The 23758-nt window shown below is 45.4% G+C and overlaps 1 protein-coding gene across 1 annotated transcript in view; it reads left to right on the top strand.

The window, feature by feature from the left end:
- The first annotated feature begins 2164 nt into the window (after positions 1-2164).
- Positions 2165-23758, top strand: part of LOC143773305 (nucleoplasmin-like) — a 36752-nt gene continuing 15158 nt past the window's right edge. The window contains exons 1-3 of the mRNA XM_077260788.1: positions 2165-2375; positions 9884-9966; positions 23264-23374. Coding sequence (XP_077116903.1) covers positions 2285-2375; positions 9884-9966; positions 23264-23374 — 285 coding nt within the window. The 5' untranslated portion in view covers positions 2165-2284. The remainder of the gene's footprint in view (positions 2376-9883; positions 9967-23263; positions 23375-23758) is intronic.

Raw genomic sequence — 23758 nt, 5'->3', positions numbered from 1 at the left:
TCGATTTTTTTTCCGGAGTTTCTAAATGCAATTAATAGTGGGAAAATCCGCAAAAAATCCGCAAAATTAATGAACATGCTGCGTATTTTTCCGCAATGCGTTTTTATCATGGAAAAAAATGCAACATGTGCACAAAAATTGCGGAATGCATTAAAAATGATGGGATGCTTAATGTATGCATTTTTTAAAACATTTTTGCCTCGGAAAACCACTGAAAAAATTAGCTGTGGAAGCGCCGCACAACGGGGGAAGCAGATGCTGTTTTTCAACGCATCCGCTGCCCCATTGTGAGGTGCGGGGAGGCGGGGGCGGAGTTCCGGCCACGCATGCGCGTTCGGAAAAGACGGGAACGACGCACCAAAAAATGTTGCAAGGAACTTTTTTGGTGGCGATGGCCCGACGCAACACGACGCAACCGTTGCACGATGGTTGCGACGTGTGGCAATGCATCGCACTGCGTCGTTAATAAAAGTCTATGGAGAAAAAACGCATCCTGCAAGCACTTTTGCAGGATGCGTTTTTTCTCCAAAACGACGCATAGCGACGTGCAGTGCACGACGCTAGTGTGAAAGTAGCCTAAGGCTGGTTTCACACTTGCATTTTGTTGCACTGCGGATGGCAGCATACTTCCTCTTGCTTCCTCCGCGAAGCTCCGCCTACTGCCGCCTGCGTGCTGCGTTTCCCTGCGTACCTATCTTTAATATTGGGTACTCAGGGACATGCGTTGTATGCGGATGTGCCCGCATGTGGCGATTTGAGGTGTGCGGCGATCACAAAGGAAATCCGCACAAAATCCACATCAATTCCGTATAAAAACGGCACAATATCCGTGGCAAATCTGCACCTGCGGATTCTGCCAGGAGATGCTGATTTCGTGCAGAAAATTCTGCACCCCATTCCGCAACGTGTGCACATAACCTAACAGTTCCAGCAAAGTGAATGGGATTTAGGCGGCATCACACTGGCGTTTTAAACGGCTGAGTGCAATGCGATAAAAAATCGCATTGCGCTCGGACCAATGTTAAGCTATGGGGCAGCTGCCAGCAGCCGACTTTTTGTCAGCCGTTTTCCTCGGTCCGAGACAATCGCAGCATGCTGCGATTGTTTCGGACTGAGGAAAACTCTCCGCTCACTCACACCCATATAAGCCTATGGGTGCGAGTGAGACAGCGCACACCACTCGGATATCATCCTAGTGCTGTACACTATAAGCGGACCCCAACAATGGAGGAGATGGAGAAATTCATTTCTCCGCCTCCTCCGCAGCTGTGCTCCGATCCTCCCCGTGCGAGAGAATCGGAGCACAGACGCATGACACTCGGCTCCTGCTCTGCTGCGAGCAGGAGCCAAGTGTCATTAGCATATCGCATCCGATGCTCTCGCATACGCTAGTGTGACGCCGGCCTTATAGAAATCTTCTGCCCACTATGCATTTTTTTCCTCAGAAGAGTAAACTGACCTAAAGTGCGAGTTTTAGATCCACAACATGTCAATTTCTCTTGCGGGTATGCTGAGGTTTCAGTGCAGATTTTTTCCATAGACTTGCATTAGATGCAGAAAATCTGCAAACAAAAAACACACTAAAAACATATGCAATCCGCACATGTCTGTATCATTAAAATATGTGAAGAGGCGAAATACCAGGAAGTATAAAAAACAAAGCAGCTTTATTTAAAACAAGGCAAACCAACAAGAGACAAAAAACTATACAGTAAAAAACGCAATAAAAAAACACAAGTAGCCTAATTTACGTAACATGTACAGAAAATCTGCAACATCAAAAACTCCAAAGGCTCATCGCGGAAACGTAGCCTAGGCGGCATTCACACCATCAAAATTTGGTCAGTATTTTACCTCAGTATCTAAGAATAAATCAGGAGAGGAACAATGAGGAAAAGTATAATAGAAACACGTCACCGCTTCTGTATTTTTCACCCACTCCTGGTTTTGGTTCATAAATACTGAGGTAAAAAAATCACCAAATACTCAACAAGTGCACAAGGCCTAAAAGAAAAATATGATACAGGTGTAAAAGAGAAAAAAAAATAGACAAAAAAAAGGAGCAAATACAATGATGAATCGTGCCCAATGTTTTTGCATTTGCGTTCTAAAAGGTGCTATGTAAATGTAGAGAATATTAGTTTGTGCCCCCCTCCCGTCAATCAGCAGCAGGTGAGGGCTCTTGTCTTGTGATCGATCGGCATTAGTTCTGCCTCTCAGACATAGTGGAGGCGGCCATAAGAGCGTCCTGAGTAAAAAACATTTGTGGACCTCCATCCTGTGTATGGTCTGCACGGAGACAATGCCCGGAGAGTTGTTCAATCTGTCCAGCATTCGCTCCGAAGCGGCAGAGCGACAAGTGTGTGAAATATGGGGTGAGTGGTACGTCACATCTGCCATCTATAATAGTGCGAGGCGAATGCTGGTGATATACGGCCTGGTGACTGGCTGAGTGTCACGTCGGCTCCACATGAGTTTACTTCTCTCTTCTAGAGGACAACACCTGTAATTTGGCCAAAAATGAGGCTTCTGGGAGCTGCTCTGCTCAATTATCAGATATTTTGAATTACCGGACGTCACGGAACTGTAAAACTTCTCAAATACGAGCAGAATACTTATTTTTATGACCATGTGAGGACTTGTGAAATAACACCTTGTACAGACGTTCTGTGAGTGGAATAGGTGCTGGATTATTAGAATCCTGGGTTTATCGGACAGAAGATTGTAGGAATCTCACTGTATAGTCTGGCCTTTTTAAGATGCTGTTAAGAATAAGGCTACTTTCACACTAGCGTTAACTGCAATGCGTCACAATGCGTCGTTTTGCAGAAAAACCGCATCCTGCAAAAGTGCTTGCAGGATGCGTTTTTTTCCCCATAGACTTGTATTGGCGACGGATTGCCACACGTCGCATCTGTCGTGCGACGGGTGCGACGGATGCGTCGTGCTTTGGCGGACCGTCGGCACAAAAAAACGCTACATGTAACTTTTTTTGTGCGACGTGTCCGTCTTTTCCGACCGCACATGCGTGGCCGGAACTCCGCCCCCTCCTCCCCGCACCTCACAATGGGGCAGCGGATGCGCTGAAAAACAGCATCCGCTGCACCTGTTGTGTGGCGGAGACGCTAGCGTCGGTAACCTCGGCCCGACGCACTGCGACGGGCCGAGCCTGACGCTAGTGTGAAAGAAGCCTTAGAAAAATGTCCTAAAGGAACAGCGCCACACCTGTCTGCAGGTTGTGTCTGGTATTGCAGTTCCATTTAAATGGCATTACAGCTTAACGCCATTCAATCTGTGGACAGTGGTGGCACTGATTTTGTTAAAAATTTTAAAAAATATATCTATATATCTCTTTAACCTACAGTCAAAAAATACAGGCTACAATAAAAAAAAAAAATAAATAAAAAATGGGCACCCTGTTCACATATACTATACACAAACTGTAAGATAAAGGAATTATTTGTACAGTAAGATGTCCACATGGTGCTGCCGGTGCAATATTACACAGGCCTACTTGTGTGGCAGCTTCGCCCATTCCTGCTTATGGGCTTCTTTGCAATTTCTGCATTTTGGTATTAAAAATAAGGGTTAGAGAGAACCTGTCCTCAGATTCATGATAATAACCCGAGCCACAAGTATGAAACGCAGGACTGGTTCCAGCCAGGTTTGTTATACTTAGTTTCAGAGAAAACACACTGGTACTTGGATTAGTGGTCCCGGGACTATGCTCCTGGTGGCATCTACTTGTGCAGCTCTCCTAGCCTGACCGCCAAAGGAGTGGGTTAAGCTGCCCAGGAACCTGCCTTGGGCTAGTCAGTCAAGAGACCTAAGGCCCGATTCATCAATTAGCTTTTTTTTTTTTTTTTTTTTTTTTTAAATAACTTTTTTTTTTCTGGATATTCTTTATTCTTTTTTACATTAAGCTTTTCAAAATGGAGCACACAGATCATGAATTTTGAGCAAAATTTAAAAAAAAAAAATCATTTTTGTGTTTAACCCTTTTTGTGCCTTTTTAGAGCAAAAAGTTGCATATGATGCTAAAATATTGGAAACATTTCAGACATACAGGAAATTATTCCGGAGTTGGGGAGGGACACTGGAGTATATTTTTGCAAAAAATTTGTGACATTTTTAAAAAGTTTCAAGTGATGGATCAGCTGAAAATTTCTGGAAATCTCAAATGCAGCTCACAATTGCGAAAATGGGGGGGGGGGGGGAACAAAAAAGTTAATGTATTAAAAAAAAAATAAAAAAAAAATCACATTTAATTACTGCTATCGGAAGGAATAGCACGTCCGATGGCCGCATCAAAGCCGGGACATGTCAGCTGTTTTGAAGAGCTGACATGTGCCCGCAATAGCGGCGGTGGGATCGCGATCCACCCACGCCTATTAACTAGTTAAATGCCACTGTCAAACTATGACAGCTACATTTAATGTGCGCTTCTTGCCATCGGGCCGGAAATACGCGCACCGCTGACCCCCATCACGTGATCGGGGGTCATCGGTGCATCTGCATGACAACCAGAGGTCTCCTTGAGACCTCTATAATTATTGATGCCGGATTGCTATGAGAGCCACCCAGTGGTCGGCGCTCATAGCAATGCAGTAATTCTACTACATAGGGGCGATCTGAGCATCGCCTCTATGTAGCAGAGCCAATCAAGTTGTGGCAGCTTCTTGCCTCCTATGGAGGCTATTGAGGCATGGCAAGAGTAAAAAAAAAAAAAAAAAATGTATGTATGATCACCCCACCTTCGCCTCATTCAAAATAAAACAATAAAGAAAAAAATCAAACCTACACATATTTGGTATCACCGTGTTCAGAATCGCCCGATCTATTAATAAAAAAAGGATTAACCTGACGGCATAGAGATTTAAAAAAGAAAAAAAGTCAAAACGCCAGAATTATGTTTTTTTGGTCGCCGTGACATTGCATTAAAATGCAATTACGGGCGATCAAAAGAATGTATCTGCACCAAAATGGTGTCATTCAAAATGTCAGCTCGGCACACAAAAATAAGCACTGACCCGACCCCAGATCACGAAAAATGGAGATGCTATGGGTAACAGAAAATTGCACAATTTCTTTTTTCTTTTAGCAAATTTTGGATTTTTTTTTTTTTCACCTCATTAGATAAAAATGAACCTAGAAATGTTTGGTGTCTATGAACTCGTAATGACCTGGAGAATCATAATGACAGGTCGGTTTTAGCATTTAGTGAACCTAGAAAAAAAAGGCCAAACAAAAAACAAGTGTGGGATTGCACTTTGAAATTTTTTCCCGTTTTCTAGTGCACGACATGGTAAATGACATGGTAAAACCAATGGTGTTGTTCAAAAGTACAACTCGTCCCGCAAAAAAACAAGCCCTCACATGGCCATATTGACGGAAAAATAAAAAAGTTATGGCTCTGGGAAGGAAGGGAGCGAAAAACGAACACAGAAAAACGAAAAAGCTCAGGGAGTGAAGGAGTTAAAAGATGAATAAGGCACAAGTAAAAAAGCAACAATGATTGCGTGTTGGGTCCGGAACTGATAAGGCTGCATCCCCTGTTCCCTGGGGAAAGCTTCAGTGAGGCGGACCTTCCCCTGTTTCCGTGGGGAAGCAATAGCATGCCGGACCTTCATCCTGACCGAGGGGGGGGGCGGGGAGATAAGAGCAGAAAACGCTCACAGCAGAGCAGTTTTGTGTGAACCCAGGGCAGCGTGCAGGGAGGTGAGCGGTGCTTCCCGTTCCCTCACCGAGTACCAGCGCTGCGGCAGCCCCAATCAACTGCAAAGGGGCCGCACCAGAGAAAGAGAGAAGCTGGGAGCGCTGCAGCAGTCCAGAGAGAGAGGGACTTCTGAGCTCAGGCAAGCCATGTGTTCAGCAGCCAGGGAGAGAAGTGCTCCGTCCTGGAAGCGCCTGCCACGCGCAGATCAGCGTCTACCGCCTCCTGCCGCCAATAGCATGGATTAGTGACTGCCAGAGAGAAGCAGTGCACCAGTAGTTGTTGGCGCTTCAGTCTTAGCATGAACAGGCAGCGCGCAGCATAAAGAGAAAAGCACAGCGTGCCCAGTACAGGACTGTGGCCCGCACCCTTGTCAGCCACTGCAGTATATGGACTAGGGGTTCAGTGGAAGATACCGGAGACTGACCACTGCCACCAAAAAATGGAGTATTGTTGTCTACAGTATCCCATTGGAAAAGACACCGCGCCTGCCGTTGTCGGCACCATTGACTTCATAGTCTGAGTAACTACTGACTTTCTAGCAAGAATTCAACTGAACTGCCGTTTTCCCCATCCATTGTTCTTAACCCTGAATATCCTTTGCAATATCCTACTGTTTGTCCTCCCTTTTAACAGTTTGACTCCCTGTATGGAGTATTCCCCTGTTAAAGGGAACCTGTCACCTCAAATTGGTGGGATATTTAAATGAGTTTTTACCGGTCCGATGGGCGGCGTTTCCTCTTCATTTCTCCACCCCATCCGTCCCTGTTGTCCGCAATATGTTAGTGAATTAGAGTATGTGAGCACCATAGTTAGCACGTGTGCAATGCAATCTTCAGTGGCGAACGCGCAGTATGCTTTGCCCAACTGCGGGCAATAATAATAATCTTTCGGCAAAGCCGAAAAGCATTACTGCGCATGCACCCACGCACTTGTAACGCCCGGGAGACCGAGGTACCCAGCACCAGATCAATGAGGTCCGTCTCTTGAGGGGGATGTCACTAGTGGCTTGACCCGGTGCTGTGGTCTCAGGCGATGCACAATGTAAGGGATATCATGAAGGAACAGACACTTACTTGATCAGCAGCAGGTCCTCTCAGCTGTGATGACCCCGATCCTGGAACGACGGCTATTGTCCAAATGAAAGACTGAGGCGCTGAAACGTTTAACCAATTTACTTCAACAAAAAGGGATTTGCCACCAATACTGTCACCGGAGTCTGTATAAGAACCCTGAATTACTTTGACCCTGTCAGGATTTCCACCTCTTATTATGCGCAGTTTCTGTATGGCCCTGCTGCTGTTTGTGAACTGGCTGCCGACCCAATCTGTCTCTTCTGTGCTCTGGTTCGACGGACAACCCGAGTCCTTTTTGTCGGCTTACCCCTTCTGGGAGTACCGCTGAACTCTGTGTCTGTTGCTGCGTCTTACCCTAGTGAAGCTGATATCACCTCACTTCCTTCCGGTTGCTGTATTATATATAATGAATATAGCCACGGATCCGGTATCCGTCTCTGCGCCTATTCTGGGTAGAGGTTATTGCTACCCGGTTCTCACAATGTCCTTTTTCTCTATTCTTCTTTTCCTACTATCGGTATTACGGGCCTATAATCCGTCATAGGGCTGTTAGGAGTTCAGTTATACGACCTCTCACTTTCAGCTCCTCAACCCAACTGCCAGTCCTTTTCCCAGACCAGAATAGATCAAGGGGAATCTCCGGAGCTCCCCCTTCTGGCCGGAGATGGTAGTGCAGTCTTGCTATTCTAGTATTTGTATTTAGTGTCAATAACTATTTTTGTGGCAAATACCCCTAGGGGCGCCACACACTATGTCCCGGAAGTATTTCGCTGAGAAATATAGCACAGCCCACGTAGCATATAGCACAGCCGGTGTAGCATATAGCACAGCCGGCGTAGTATAGGCATCAATAGTAAAAAGTTGGTCACACAGGGTTAATAGCAGCGTTAACGGACTATGTTACACCAGGGCATAACACAGTGTAACACAGCCATTAACCCTGTGTGAGCGCTGACTGGAGGGGGCACTGACGGAAAGTAGGAAGGTGCAAATTCGGGGCCGGACTGTGCCCGTCGCTAATTGGTCGCGGCCTGCTGGCTGGGACCACTCAGCGACGCGGGATTTCCGTTACAGACAATCGGACGGAAGTGACCCTTAGACGATTATATAGATAGATTGGCGGTCTCTCTAATTGAACCATTCAACACCTGGTTCTGGCCAATCAAACTCATTGGTATCATGCCACCTGCAAAGGCGTAGATCCCCCGTAGACAAAGTCCACACACCCAGCCAGGACCCCCGTTTTCAGGTATTGTGCCAGGGCGTAGAAGAGGAGTACCTCACCCTGTGTCACATTAGTTTATCAGGAGGCCATATTATGAAGGATGCACTGTATAGGAGTAGATGTCCTCTTGATAATGTGCTCAGTCTTATTGCTACTAGACACCATCCTTAATTATCCCACACCCATGACGTCATTATACTTTCCATTTCAAGGAAGATAATCACCACAGGCTTGTGTCTTCATAAAGCATATGCATCCTGCTTTGTGATAGGATGATGGGACACATGTGCATGGTACAACAAACACTAGTGAGCCCCATAAAGACATGCGTCACTAGCGCTTGCACAGTACAGAACGAGGGATCAATACATGCACAGAGTGAATAGGCATTTTCCCCCATAGTCTTCAAATGCTCTAGACCACTCAGATGCCCGCGCATGCGCAGTGGATGTAATTTCAAGCATGGGGAGAGTCCAGTCCTGTTCATAATCTCTGCTCATGCACAGTCTAGGTAGTAGTAGAAATTCACCGCACACTCTTTAGTTAGTTTGCAAGCATGTTTTCACAATTTATTCCAAAGAAAATCTCAAAGGAAGTCTATACAAGCCACAAGCAGAAAAGTGATATAGTCTGATTCAAAACCCAACGTTTCGACCCTCATGGGTCTTAGTCATGGGGTTACTTGCTATGGCACACTCAGCAGGGTGCGGGAGCGCCGCTCTACAACCTCCTCTGCCACGCCACCAGCAGTTTTGGGTACCTATACACCAAGGGTCCCTCTCTACATTCTCCACCTTGTACTCTTGCACCATAACCAAGTAACCCCATGACTAAGACCCAGGAGGGTCGAAACGTTGGGTTTTGAATCAGACTATATCACTTTTCTGCTTGTGTCTTGTATATACTTCCTTTGAGATTTTCTTTGGAATAAATTGTGAAAACACTCTTGCGAACTAACTAAAGAGTGTGCAGTGAATTTCTACTACTACGTGCTGGGGCTACCACAGTCCGTTCTGCCTGCACCTCATATTTTAGACCAGAGTGCACACCATTTTCTCCTCATCAATCATCATGCAGAGTCTAGAGCAGTGTTTCCCAAACTCCAGTCCTCACAGACCCCACGGGTCATGTTTTCAGGATGTCCTTAGTATTGTTCAAGTAGTGGAAGTATCATCAAGGCATCAGAAATTGTCTCACCTGTGCAATACTATGGAAATCCTGAAAACATGACCCGTGGGGTCCATGAGGACTGGAGTTTGGGAAACACTGGTCTAGAGGATTAAAACTCAGTGACTAGTGATGAGTGAATATACTCGTTACTCGAGATTTCCCGAGCGTGCTCAGGGGTCCTCCGAATATTTTTTTTTAGTGCTCGGAGATTTAGTTTTTATCGCCGCAGCTGAATGATTTACATCTGTTAGTCAGCTTGATTACATGTGGGGATTCCCTAGCAACCAGGCAACCCCCACATGTACTTATGCTGGCTATCAGATGTAAATCATTCCGCTGTGGCAAGAAAAACTAAATCACCGAGCACTAAAAAATACTCGGAGGACCCCCGAGCATACTGGGGAAATCTTGAGTAACGAGTATATTCGCTCATCACTATCAGTGACCATAGGCCAAATCCAAACCCATGTATATGTTTAAATTAGATTAATAGCCGTATCACATCTAACATTTGAATAAAACCTTCACACCTGCAATAATGCAGACAGACTATATTCATACTACCTGTGGCTTAGAGAATATGAATCTGATGACCACTTCTGTGTAAAGTCGGTATCCTTAATAGAAAATCACTCGCCTATCTGTATATTAGAATGATTACATGTTAATACAATTTTAATTTTGTGGTTGGATTTCCAGGCTGTGAACTGAGCTCTTCTTGCCAGAAGTTTGCATTTGAAGTTGAAGATGATTACTTGGTACATTTGCTGGGATTGTGGACGGTAAGATGTAACAACCATATTGTATAGAGAACATTAGTGAAAAATTTCCCGCTCAACTTCCTTTGACTGAAGGAAGTTAACAGAGGCTGGACAGACAACTGTCTGCGATGATTTATTGAATCCTGCTTTGAGTAGGGGGTTGGACCAGATGACCCAGGAGGTCCCTTCTAACTCTACCATTCTATGACTCCTAACATTCCCTAAAGATATCTTCCCAAATGCAACTTCCACTTTTATAAAACCTTGTCCTTTTCTTTATCACCTAATTGTGTCTGTTTTGTGATGGATAAGTATCTGCCTGTATTTCTCAGATGATACCATTTAATCCTGACCAAATCAAACTCCATTTCCTGAAATTCAGTCCCAAACTTGCAGGACCCTCCACCATGCTTTACTATTCCTGCAAATAAAAAGAGATGGACATACCGCTCCCCACCCACCCTTTGAATAAACAAGAATAATGTTATATGTTGTAATGCGATCTGTGATGTATAATGTAAGTTGTGACTGGTGATAACTTGTGTAGTTTGACAGTAGGGATAATGAAAGTTAATCTTTAGGACTAGTCCAGAGTGGGAGGGGCTGAGTTGAAGGGTAAATGATGGTTTCCTGTTAAGGAGTTAGGTCCTTTTCTATGCACTCCAGGCCCAATGTGAGCAGTGCCGCATTCTGGGCTGTCTCTACTTGAGGGGAGACCGAAGGAAAAAGATAGTAAGATGCGGAGCAGAAGGAACTAAGAGACCGTGTGATCTACAAGAGACCGGTTGTGAGAGAGGACATCTAGCAGAAAGGCCCATAGTTTACCTCTTGAAGGTAACTGGCCTAGACCGAACAAAGTACCTAAGAAGAATACATTTTCCTGGTTGGGAGTTCCAGAGCATCAGCACCATGAAAAGAAAGAAGAAACGGAACAGAGGGTCGAGTAAATGAGCTAGGTTGTGGTGAAATACAGTGTGTCCATAAAGTCATGGTGCACTTTTGATCAGTCACAGGATCAATTTATAGTTTACATTTTGGCGCCCTTTCTCTGGCCGAATCATATCAGACCTGTTCATGAGGAGAGATAACAAGAACCAATCAAACACAAACTCTTTTAAGCTGTTGCTGAGCCCCCAGTCAGATTAACCCCTGAGAAACTGAACTCTGATTAATACACTGCCAGGTCTGTGACGTCATGCAACCACAAGCTTATGCCAGCTGTGTGGTTTTCCATGCCAGTCAAGATGTGGACAGTACAGGAAAGTTCTGTGGCTCGCTAAATTCGAATCCGTGACCAAGGTGCTATGTGAATATCAGTGCATTTATAACAAAACGCCACCACATAGGAATAACATTACTCGGTGGGATAAGCAGTTGAAGGAAACCGGCAGTTTGGTGGAGAAACCTTGTTCTGGTAGGCCATCAGTCAGTGACGAGTCTGTAGAGGCTATACGGGATAGCTATCTTAGAAGCCCTAAAAAATCTGTGCGTGTGCTCGACAATTACACCTGAGCAAGACTACAGTTCATAAGGTGTTAAAGAAACGTCTCTGTTTTATGGGGTACAAATTGCGGCTGTTGCACACTATCAAACCAGCAGATAGACCCAAAAGATACGCGTTTGCTACAGATATGCTTCATGAGTTCGACAATGATGCAAGAGTTTTGCAGAAGATTGTGTTTAGCGATGAGGCGACCTTCCATATCTGTGGACATGTTCATCACCATAACGTCCGAATATGGGCTGCTGAACATCCTCATGCCTATGTTGAGTACGACCGTTACACCCCTAAAGTGAACATGTGGTGTGGCCTGAAGCATAAGGTGATAGGCCCATTTTTTTTCACGGAGCGGTCTGTGAAGTCAAACTTGCATCTTGACATGTTGCAATTGTTTGCAGTGCTACAATTTCCAGAAGGTGTCATTTTTCAACAGGATGGTGCTCCTCCACACTACGCCACCATTGTTTGTGAGTTTCTGGATAGAACATTCCCCTGGCGGTGGCTGATGTCAGTGAGGTTACATCATGAGTTCACACCCGCCTGGGTTCGTGGTTCTCACGGAGCGCTGTGACTGGCAGTCCAGCAATCCACGTCACCTGGTGGAATCTCTATACTACGCCAGCTGGGAAAACCAATAATTTTAAAGGCTTCCCTTTCCGCACCTCACGACCGGGTGGCTGGGAACTCTGGTAACCTTAAGGGTATGTGCACACGATGCAGAATTGGTGCATAACTGCAGCAGATTTTTCTGCTGCAGAAACGCTGCAGATCTGCACTGTGATTTACAGTAGAATGTAAATCAGTGTAAAAAAAAAAAAAAAAAAAAGTTGTGCACATGGTGCAGAAAAATCTGCGTAGAAACGCTGCAAATTTCAAAGAAGTGCATGTCACTCCTTTTGTGCATTTCTGCAGTGTTTCTGCATCCCTCCATTAATAGAAATCTGCAGTGGTAAAATCTGCACTAAAAACGCATAAAAAACACACCTGCGGATTCTGCCTGGAGATGCAGATTTAGTGCAGAAAATTCTGCACCACATTTCCTACGTGTGCACATAGCCTATGTCTCCCGGCTGTTTGCACACATTGAGTTTTTAACCTCGTTTTTGTACAGCAATGAATGCTAGATTTAAAAAACAAAACTTGGTTAAAGAGGTAGAGGGAAGGATAGATACAGACGTAGATAAATATCTGGCAGCTTTCTAGGAATAAGTACATGCAAAAATGTTGTGGGTTCCCCCTTATTTATAATAACCAACAAAGGCAAAGCAATCAGCTGCGGCCTGATATTGGGCTGGGAAGGGCCATGGTTATTGGTCCCTTCCCAGTCTAAAAATATCAGCTGTCAGCCGCCCCAGAACTGCCAGATCACTTTAGATGAGACAATTCTGGTGCCCTGTCCCAACTATTCCCAATTACCCTGATGCAGTGGCAATGTGGATAATGGGATTAAAGGTTCATGTCAGCAGCTGGCGCTGACACCAAGCCCTGGGGTTATTAATGGAGAGGTGTCAGACACCCCCATTATCAGCGCTGTAAGTAAAACTAAATGAATGCACACACACATTCTCTATTTTAACAACAACAAAAAATGCCCTCTTTCACCAATTTTTTTTTTTTTTTTTTTTATTTCCCCCCAAATCTCATGCCAGTCCATCATGGTCCAATGGATCCGCCACAATCCGCATCGATGTCCCACAACGAGCTCCGTCCAAAATTCCCCACTTAATAGTCACACCAGCAAACACTGCAGTATCTTGCAGCACTCACGGTAGCTGGCTGTATCTGTGACCTGCGGTGACAGCGGGAAGGTTACCGCTGGTCACAGACATTGTTTCCCACGCTGTCACACAGCGTCTGTGACCAGCGGTAACCTTTTTGATATCACAAACAATGCCAGCTATCGTAGAGCATGCAGTGTGTGCTTGTAGGGACAGCAGCCGTATCTCGTGCTACCCTCAGTGTGAGAACCGGCAGCAGCTGCCAGAGCATATCAAATTTCACTCTTAACAGGGCTTCATTTGCTGCAGATGTCGGAACGGTGATCGTGGTGCCATGGACTGCATCAGACCTGCACAGGATCTTTACTTTCTAATAAATGAGGGGAATGGTCAGTGTGGTGTGTGGTGTGTTTTTTTTTTTTTTGTTTTTTTTAAATAAAGGACTTTTATGTGTGTTTTTGTTTTTAAATAACTCATTTACCAGTTAAGTAGATGTAAATGCTTAATGAATATTGACTACTTCCCCCGCCCAGCTCTCAGCACCAAGAGATGGGCGGGGGAAACTGTGAATATTCATTTTATCCTCTGATTTTAGAGGTCAGTGGGCCAAGCATCAGGTCCCTGGGTCTGAGATTGGCTGGCCGCATCGTGTCATTGAGTCAATCACAGTAATGCCATGAGCCAACATAGCTTTACTGTGTATGGCATACAATCGCCGCATGTTGATTAGCCATCTAACAGCCATGAAACATACGGAACAGAGACTCGAGCATTGTGCTCAAGCACCCCAGATACTCAACCGAGTAACAAGTGTACCAAAGCACCGAAAAGTTTGATCATGTAACAAGCAGTGCCGAGTTTTCTCCTTTTATTTTCAGCGTGGGCGGTGGGACCACAGCTCACATTGCAATTTTTATTCATTGATTTTTTTTTTTTTTTTTTGTATCCCTATTAGTATAGGTTTAGCATATGCCATGCCATTTGTTGCAGCAATGGTGCATACACCTGGGTGGGAGAGCCAGGTTTTACTGTCCATTTGATAGTTTTTGGCTATTAGTAAGAATGGTTTTATGATTTTTACGCCATGTAGACTAGGTACCTTCCCCAAATTGGGAACTAGCGAGGTCTTGCCTCTATGGTGTCTCTATTTCCTGTGTGTTGTTCACACGAGGAGTAGAGTTCTTGATGTCCTATTGCATGAGGAGGAGGCATCAATGTGAGGCCTGAATGTCGTCATACGTTGCAGTGCTGGAATATTGCACACAAGGTTTATATGTTGGGGCTGAGATGGCAGCATAGAAGTTGGAAGCTTGAGGAGAAGTGGAGACACAGTTACTACCATGTGAGGATGGGGGAATAGTAAGAGATGGGTCCTGGAACTTAAAGGGCTTATCCGCTACTAGGACAACCACTTCTCATTTCTAATTTTTTGCCCCTGTAAAATGAATAACACTTAGGCTGGTTTTACACTTGCATTTTGATCTGCAGCGTTTGTAAAAAAAAAAAACAAAAAAAAACCCCACAGGTGGTGAAAAAAACGCATGCAAACGCTGCGTTTTTTAGACGCATGCGTTTTTGCATGCAGAAAAAAACGTGGCGTTTTGACGCGTTTACATGCGTTTTTTCCTGCATTTGCGTTTTTGAAACGCATGCTGAGAAGTGTGTGACAGCTGCCAATCATCAAGATCAACTAGAAAACCCACTATTAATAGAATTAGGTAGGGGTAGGGTTAGGGTTTGGATCCCTAGGGTTAGGGGTAGCTTTTTATTAGAAGAATGTCCTGGTCACCAAGTCACTGATAAGCCACCCCCCACCATCAAGGTGATAAAGGGATCCAACCCCTAACCCTAACCCTAGGGATCCTAACCCTAACCCTAGGGATCCAAACCCTACCCCTAACCCTACCCCTAACCCTAGGGATCCAAACCCTAACCCTACCCCTAACCCTAGGGATCCTAACCCTACCCCTAACCCTAACCCAAGGGATTGTAGGGATCCATAGGGATTGGCTATTATGTTGACCTGGAGACCAGGACATTCTTCTAATAAAAAGCTTTGTTCAATGTGGACACCCCAAGATATACGGTATTGCTATAGAGTACTAAAAATATAAACTCGGAGAGTATTCACTGTCATATTATTAGGGGTAGGGTTAAGATTAGGGTTTGGATCAGGATCCCTTTATCACCCTGATGGTGGGGGGTGGCTTATCAGGGTGTATTCTTGTTTTTTTCTATAAAAACGCATGTACGCAAAAATGCATGCGTTTCCATAGACATCAATGTATTTGACGCAAATGAACGCATGCTTTTTTTTCTGTAAAAACGCTGCAGATCAAAACGCAAGTGTGAAACCAGCCTTATACTCCCTTCCGGGGTCGTTCCATCCACGTCAGCAATTACGTTTTTGAGGTTCACATGTGGTTGTTGCGTTACATGAGCCCTGTGTCCAACCAGTGCTGATATCTTGGGTGCACCCACCGAGGGGGTGGGGGGCAGCTGCCCCCCTTCCCCCTTAGAAGCAGGGGCGCGCACCTATCATGGTGAGGCCACCAACCGCCACTTGTCTGAGTAGGTAATGGTTGCCTCAGGCAGTTCCGGCAGTAAGCAGAGGGCAGGGTGGCATGATGCATCGGCGGAGCAGAGGGCACCCACAGCCGCCAGTAGGAGCTTCAATCCCGGCCTCAGTGTCTGCTGGCCATTCTGCACTGGAAATAAAATGTAAAGTCTTTCATGGAGTTTTATGGGTTGGGTGATTATCTCTGCAGAATTAGATTTGTGGTATAATCTGTGGGGGGAAAAAAGAATTTAGCAGAAGACAAATTAAAGTGTATTGAAGTGGCTGCACTTTTAGAGGAGGCTAATTTTTTTTTTTTCTTTGCATCAAAGCATGCACTCTTTATTTTAAGTGCTTTCCAGTCCAGGACAGCTACTGTTGAATGTTCTTTCAGTACCCTTTGAAGGGAAAAGACCTGGCTCAGAAGTACAATGGGAGAGGACAGACTGACTGGGTTGTTTGAGCGTGCATTGGAAATTCTTCAAGGAAATTCGGGACTAGATGGAAACAAAAGTTTTGAACAAGTTTTCTTCAAATCCAAGAAAAATGATATTAGTAAAAGACGTAATTAGAATAAAAATCAAAAAATTTTTGCAAGCAAATAATTGTTATAAATAGTGTTGAGCGATACCTTCCGATATCGGAAGGTAATCGGTATCGGATAGGATCGGCCGATATTCAAAAAATATCGGATATCGCCGATACCGATACCCGATACCAATGCAAGTCAATGGGACCAAAATATCCGTATTAAAATAAACCCTTTCTTTCCTTGTAGGTTAATTCTACATGAAGGAAAACAATTAAGAATAATGTAGGATGTATTGGGGGAGGTGGAGGAGAGATTAAAGGCATAGAGATTTAGGCCAATCAAATGGAATAGCAGGAATTAATTTTTTTTTTAAGATGTTCGGAGTTAAAGATATTGACTATGTTAAGATTTTTTATATTTTGTCCGATATTTGTTTCACTACTTCCATGCTCTTCACCTTCTTTTTAATTTCTCCCACACTTTCTTCATCATCCTCAGCAGCAAAAAAAAAGCTCCTCTATGTAATCCTATATAGTGTTTTTCCACAATCTAGCAGGATACGGATGGAAAGCCACTAATAGGATAAATTTGAAAAAATGTGCAGCAGGCTGCACTAATTGAAAAGAGGACAATGGAACAGTTTGAGGCAGTGATGCACCCTGAGCTGACTACAACCGGCTGTGGCTGCACACAGACTACAGAGTGAGCTGCACTCCCACACACAGAGACCTTGCAGACAGCAGTGAACAGCGCTGCAAGGCAACAACAAGGTTCTCACACAGTGGTTGCTAAATTAGTCTGGGTAAAGCACAATGAAGCAAATCGCTATCTCTAAACTGGGCCTCAGTCAGAACATAGCGTCCTGTCCCTAACTGAATTCACAGCAGAGTGAACCCAAAATGGCAGCGGCGACTTTTATAGTGCATCATGACATCACTTCAGCAGCCAATCACAGCCATGCCAGTAGTTACATGCCTAACATGCAGAACAGGATGTGCCCACACTTCAAATCATTCCTCATTGGCGGAATTCCGATACCGCGAATATCGGCCAATACCCGATACTTGTGGTATCAGAATGCTCAACACTAGTTATAAATAATAAAGCACTGCTATAATTACGTATAATTTTCTTAAAATTTTCGTTTCATTCACCTTTTTCGTTCAAAAATTTTACAACCTGAACGACCATGGCTTGCCCCCCCTTAGTTTTGATCCTGGGCACGCCTATGGCTGATATCACTATGCCCGTCTACAGATAGATAAGTAGTCAAGAGGGAGTGAGCGGCCAGTCAGAGCCCAGACTTCATTTTGATTACTCATATTGTAAGAGGGTGAACTGTAGTCCCACTGAGAGGGCACTAGGACCCTGTGGTTTTTGCCTGCTGCAGCAAAGGACAGACACTGCCAGGCCCCCGGAGACTGTGTGCTGGTGGGTGGGGTCTGGTGTCGGGTGTGTAAAGTGTGATATAAGGAAATGAGAGCAGAGAAGAAAAGGCGGGAAGAGAGAAGGAAGCAGCAGTGTTATAGAAAGAGACTGTGTGAATTTGCTGCCAGTGTGTTGGAGAAAAGCTTCCGAGAGGAATTAACTCTGTGAGAGACCTTTTTTTGTTGCTAACGTTTTTCTGGGAAAAGTTAACCTTTTATTTTGGAAGACTGAGACTTTACTGAAAACCCAGTACGTATTTGAGAGTCTGTGGAGTCCCTGTGCATTGAGTTGAGAAACAAGTTTGGACAGACTGCTGATATAAAGACGGACGGATTGTTGTAAGAGCATTTCTAGGAACTACAGGAGTAGAGACAACTTCTTGAGGCCACTAAACTAAGTCCCCGGCGTTTGGGCTCGGCATCGGCCGACAAGACGGAGAAGCGTGCTGTAACTTATTGGCGCCGAAGACTTGGACTGGCTGCAGCCTGTGTGGAATCCTGCCTGAGAGAAGACTCATCTTAGGTTAACGGTACCATAGTCATAGATACCCGGGTATCCCTTTTCAGAGTGTTTAATCGTTACTTTAGAGGTGTATTGCATATTAGATGTGTGTAAGTTATACTCAGTGTGTCATTCCAGGGGCTCCCTTGATAACACTACATTCAATTTACACTTGTTCTTGTATTGAGTTGTTCTGTGAGGTAAATTGATTACTAGCCTGTTGGAGTATACAGTTCTCAGGAGACCTTGGAGTGGCACAGTGATTTCAGCTGCTGCAGAATTAGTGTATCTTTTGGGTGCATCTGCCTGAGTATTCCTCATACTACCTTACTTATTCTGCCTTTGAGTAAACCACTGTTGGAGATTTCTGCCTTTGTCTTGGTTTGTGACTCACTGGATCTTATTCGGACCTCTGGTCATTACATTTTTGGCGTAGTCGGCAGGATCCAGTGTTTGTCATGGACGAAGGCGAGGGTAGAAACGACCCCGCTGTATCCGCATCCTCCTCGGGGGTTGAGGTTCCCCGGGCAGCCGCGGCGACTCCGGGAGGGTATGTGCCTGTAGGAGCTTTACTTCAGCACATGCCGAAATACGATGGGTGCAATATGGCATTGCAAGATTGGGCCGAGAGGGTCCGGAGTATTCTGCGCATGTGTAATTTGACCCCCGCGTTACGCGCTGAGCTGGCATTAAATGCACTGGAGGGCGATATTAGGCGTATGGTGATGGTGCGCCCAGAATCAGAGAGGGATACGTTAGAAAAGATTTTGGAACTGTTAGAGGGGAGTTTGGGGGGTCGAGCGCGTGTGGCCCAGCTTCGGTCCCTATTCTTTAATCGTCCCCAAAGAGAGTGTGAGTCCCTGATGCAGTACTCTACTATCTTGCAAGAGACGTTGAATGAGATGCAGCGACTAGACCCGGGGGCCATGGGGGCGTTCCGGGAGGTAGACCGCTTGTTCTGGGATCAATTCATCACCGGGTTAGTCAATAGACTTCTCCGGGACAAACTGTTGGAAATGGCCCGGGCTGCACCAGAATTATCTTTCTGGCAGATTTACCGAGCTGCAGTGGAAAGGGAAGAGAAATATGCCCATGTGCCCGAGGGGTCAGTGAACAGTGCCCAGCTGGAGGAAGGTGGGTCATCGGGGTCAGGGGGAGAGGGGCTGGTAAGCGTGGTACAAGCTTTGCGTGCTGAGGTGAAGGAGTTGAAGCTGAAATTGTCTCAACTGACAGTTGGTCCCGCCTATACCCCCTCACGGGGGCCTTCTGCCCCACCCCCTGGAACGGTGACCCCACAGATGGCCAGGTCGCCCTATCAGAATGAGTCAAGCCCTCGTCCACGAGGAACAATTACCTGCTGGAAGTGTGGGCGCCAGGGACACATCTTTCGTTACTGCCGGACGCTTGCAGCCCCAGAAACCCCGTCGCCGACTTTAAACTTCCGGCCGCTGCCATGAGAGGGCAAGCAGCAGCGGCACCACCCGCACAAAGCCCTCGACGGGATGAGCAAGATTTGTTTGCATGTAGTCCAGTGATGGAAGCAGAGTTTGAAGGGCGGAAGATGAGGTGCTTGGTTGACACGGGATCCGAATGTACTATAATGCCTCTAGAAGTATATGAGAGATACTTCAGTCGACTAGTGATGCCAGAGGATGGCCGAGTGATACGACTTACCGCCGCAAATAATGGTCAACTGTTAGTCAAGGGGATCGTGTGGATGCAGCTAAAAATGTTTGGTCAAGAGCTGGGGCAGAAAGGGGTAGTACTGGTGGATCACCCCCCTAGAAGAGGAATGGAGGTGACGCTCGGAATGAACGTGCTGCGAGACTTGAATCACCAGATGTATGCCAGTGAAGGACCCCGATACTGGGCCCGTGCGACAAGACACCGACCCTCACAGAGAATTTTACACCGTCTAGTGCTTAGTTGCGACTTGCTGAAAAGTGCGGTCCCAGGTGGCCGGGTGGGCCGGGTCCGAGTGCCATCGCGGGCCCCGATCCTGCTGGGACCCAGACAAGAGGAACTCTTAATGCTGCCGGTGGGAGCTGCACAGAGATTGAATGGGCTTGAAGTGCTACTTGAGCCCGCCCAAGAGAGTTCCTCATTTGCCAAAGTACATGTGGCCCGGTCTTTGGCGATTGTGAAGAATGGACGGGTGCCGGTCTGATGCATCAATGTTTTAGATGAGGGTGTTACAATTCCCGCTGGGACCATACTGGCTGAACTGTTTGTGCCGGCAGAGAAGGTGCCGGAAAATGCAGGATTCGAACTGCGACCAGATCAACAGTCATCCTGGACATTTGCGGTCGAGGTAGGCCGGACTGAACCTCCTACTGAGGAATGAAATGGTCATGTGATCATGGAGCAGATGGGGGTGGATCGGGAGAAGCTGACCCCAGTGCAGTTGGAGCAGTTGGAGAGAGTTTTGTGGGAGCATCAAGAGACCTTTTCCCGACATGGAGAGGACTTCGGGTGTACCCAGACGATTGAGCATGAGATTCCAACGGGGGATACTCCACCCATTAGAGAAAGATATCGTCAAATCCCTCCGGCGCTCTATCAAGAGGTGAAGAGCATGGTGGCCAGTATGCTGGACAACCAAGTGATCCGAGAGAGCCGGAGTCCCTGGGCGGCCCCTGTAGTCTTGGTCCGCAAGAAGGATGGGACACTCCGATTTTGTGTGGACTATCGAAAATTGAATGCCCACACCGTACGGGACGCATATCCTTTACCCCGTATTGAAGAATCCCTGTCGGCCCTGGGTCGGGCCAAGTATTTCTCAACGTTGGATTTGGCAAGCGGGTACTGGCAGGTCCCAATGGCTGAAAAAGATCGGGCCAAAACGGCGTTTGTCTTACCAATGGGGCTCTTTGAGTTCAACCGGATGCCCTTTGGCCTCGCTACCGCCCCGGGAACCTTCCAACGCCTGATGGAACATTGCTTAGGCGATCTAAATTTTGAATCAGTCCTGATATATCTAGACGACATTGTGGTGTTCGGAACCTCATTTGAAGATCATCTGGAGAAGCTGCGTCAAGTTCTCCGGCGGCTCAGGAGCTACGGCCTGAAAATAAAGCCAAAAAAAGTCAATTGTTACGAAACCAGATTGAGTATTTGGGACACCTGGTGACCCCGGACGGGGTACTACCTATAGCCAGTAAGATTAAGGCGGTACAAGAGTGGCCACTTCCTTGTGACCTGCGAGAAGTGCGGGCCTTCCTGGGCCTAGCAGGATACTATCGGCGGTTTGTGCCTAAATTCTCACAAGTGGTGGGTCCCTTGAACGTACTTTTGAGAGGGACAGCGCTGGGTCCTCGAAACCGCCCCATTCCATGGGGGCCCCTACAGGAAAAGGCATTTGATGAAGTGAAAACCGCCCTCACGAGTGCCCCATTGCTGGCATACGCCCGGTTTGACACCCCTTTTTTGTTGTATACCGATGGTAGTCTTCATGGGTTGGGGACAGTACTAGCACAGGTGCAGGACGGCCGAGAGCGAGTGATTTCTTATGGCAGCAGGTCTTTAAGAGACTCCGAGCGAAATCCGGCTAATTACAGCTCATTCCGACTGGAATTACTGGCCCTGGTGTGGGCAATGACAGAACGCTTCGCCGAGTACCTAACAGGGGCATATTTTACCCATGACATGCTGGTATCTCTATGTACATGTACAATATGCCTGTAATGAAGAAGAGGCAGAATGGAATACCATTTAGATCTGTATATAGAGAATAAAAATAATTTCGTTAGCAGTGCTGCCTATGACTCTCTGTTTAAAGTTTCTAACTGCAATTCTATAGGCTGAATCCCTGGAAAGATTCCGATTCAATAAAAATCATATATTTAACTATCATTTTTAGCTATAATAAATATATATTATAACTAAAAAAAGATGAAAGGTAATTACTATAATCAATTTTATACACTCTAAAAATTTACGTCATAAAATAGTAAATAGTATGGCCATTTGTCATTTCCTTGTAATTGTTACAACCTGTACAATACAGCCAACATACTATTATTTATGGTGATTGCTAAATAGCGTTAATAAAATTGCATGACTTTTTTCTCAATTAAATTTATAACAAAACTTAATACAAATGTGTTTGGAAAAATGACAGTTTTTTTTTTTTCATATCTGGCAAAAAACAAGATCTCGTATACTAAGGTGTACATAAAAAAAATAACAAAGATATAGCTGTTAACTATAAATATGGGGAAAAAATAAATCTGTTTAACTGTGCTATGTGTATATTTTATATATGCAGGGGCATGTGTAACATTTGTACTGTTTGTGTGCATGATGTGTAATGTATCAGCATGTGAATATGCAAGTGGATGGGTGGGTGGTGCATGACAGGGGTTGAGGCCCCTCAATGTCAATGTCCTCCACTGCATAAAGGTTCAGCTGGTTCAGGAAAACTGGGAGCAAAGGGACCCCAAACCAGTCTTCACTACAGTTTTTCCCCCATCCTTGAACTCCACTGGACAAGCTTAATGACACCATCTGCACAATAATATATTGTGGCAGATTCAGCTGAAATATCACTGGGAGACGTACTCTGAAGGTGTCTCCAGACCTACCAAATCTCAAATGCCTATGAAGGTGCCATGCCATCACCAAAGACTGATGATAATTAAAGGGGTTATCCCGGCACAACTTATTGATTCCTCATCCACCATTCCATTCGATTTGTAGCGGCTACGTCAGGACGAGGAGTAAAGCTGTTCTGTAGAACCCGGCAGCGTCTACAACCCTTAGTGTAGCTGTGACTTCCTGCTCAGCTCAGTTTTTACATCCGTAAGCCGCTTGAGCAATGACTGCTAATTGATGGTGGCGCCGGGTGTGAAACACCTGCTGGTCAGACATCGACGATATATATCCCATATGTTGTATCCGGGCAACCCATTAAAGAGGTTTGGCATTCATTTCTTTGTCCTTCCCTGCTATGTAGAGGTACTGTAACATGCACGTTCCAGCATAAGAACTTTTGACCAAGAATTATTTAATGTCTAACATTGGCGTCAAGGTTAGACTATAAATCTGCTCTAAAATATTTTATTTCCTCCTTCCCTTTTTAGATATGTCTAGGAGATACAGAAGATGAAATCCATGTGATTGCAGTAGAAAATGAGCAAACACAGGGGCAGCCAGTGACCATCGCCACCCTCCAGCCTTCTCTGCTACCAATGGTATACGCTAATGGCAGACAACCTTCATTACGAGTGCCATGAATGTCTGTAGAATAATCGATCTTGGTACCGTGTTAGCCAGTAGATAGAAAAATATTTAGAATTGAGAGTCCTCAGTGGTTGCTACCTTTTAATGGCTAACTGAAAAGATGGTAACAAATTGCAAGCTTTCGAGACTACATACATCTCTTCATCAGGCAAAGACTAAAACAAATTCTGAAGAATCACATATTTATGCACAACATAGTATAGAGAAAAAAAAAAGAGGGGGGAAAAAACCATGGATAACCTAGGTGACATGAAGCAGAATTACCATGGGTGATAAACAGTTATGTCCATAAATATTGGGCCAATTCTTAGATAAGGATTGTTTTATTGTCCTGT

This window comes from Ranitomeya variabilis, chromosome 5 (assembly GCF_051348905.1).
Source record: "Ranitomeya variabilis isolate aRanVar5 chromosome 5, aRanVar5.hap1, whole genome shotgun sequence".
Classification (NCBI taxonomy): Eukaryota; Metazoa; Chordata; class Amphibia; order Anura; family Dendrobatidae; genus Ranitomeya; species Ranitomeya variabilis.
The sequence above is the reverse complement of the archived record's forward strand: the minus strand, read 5'-3'. Positions and strand labels throughout refer to the sequence as shown.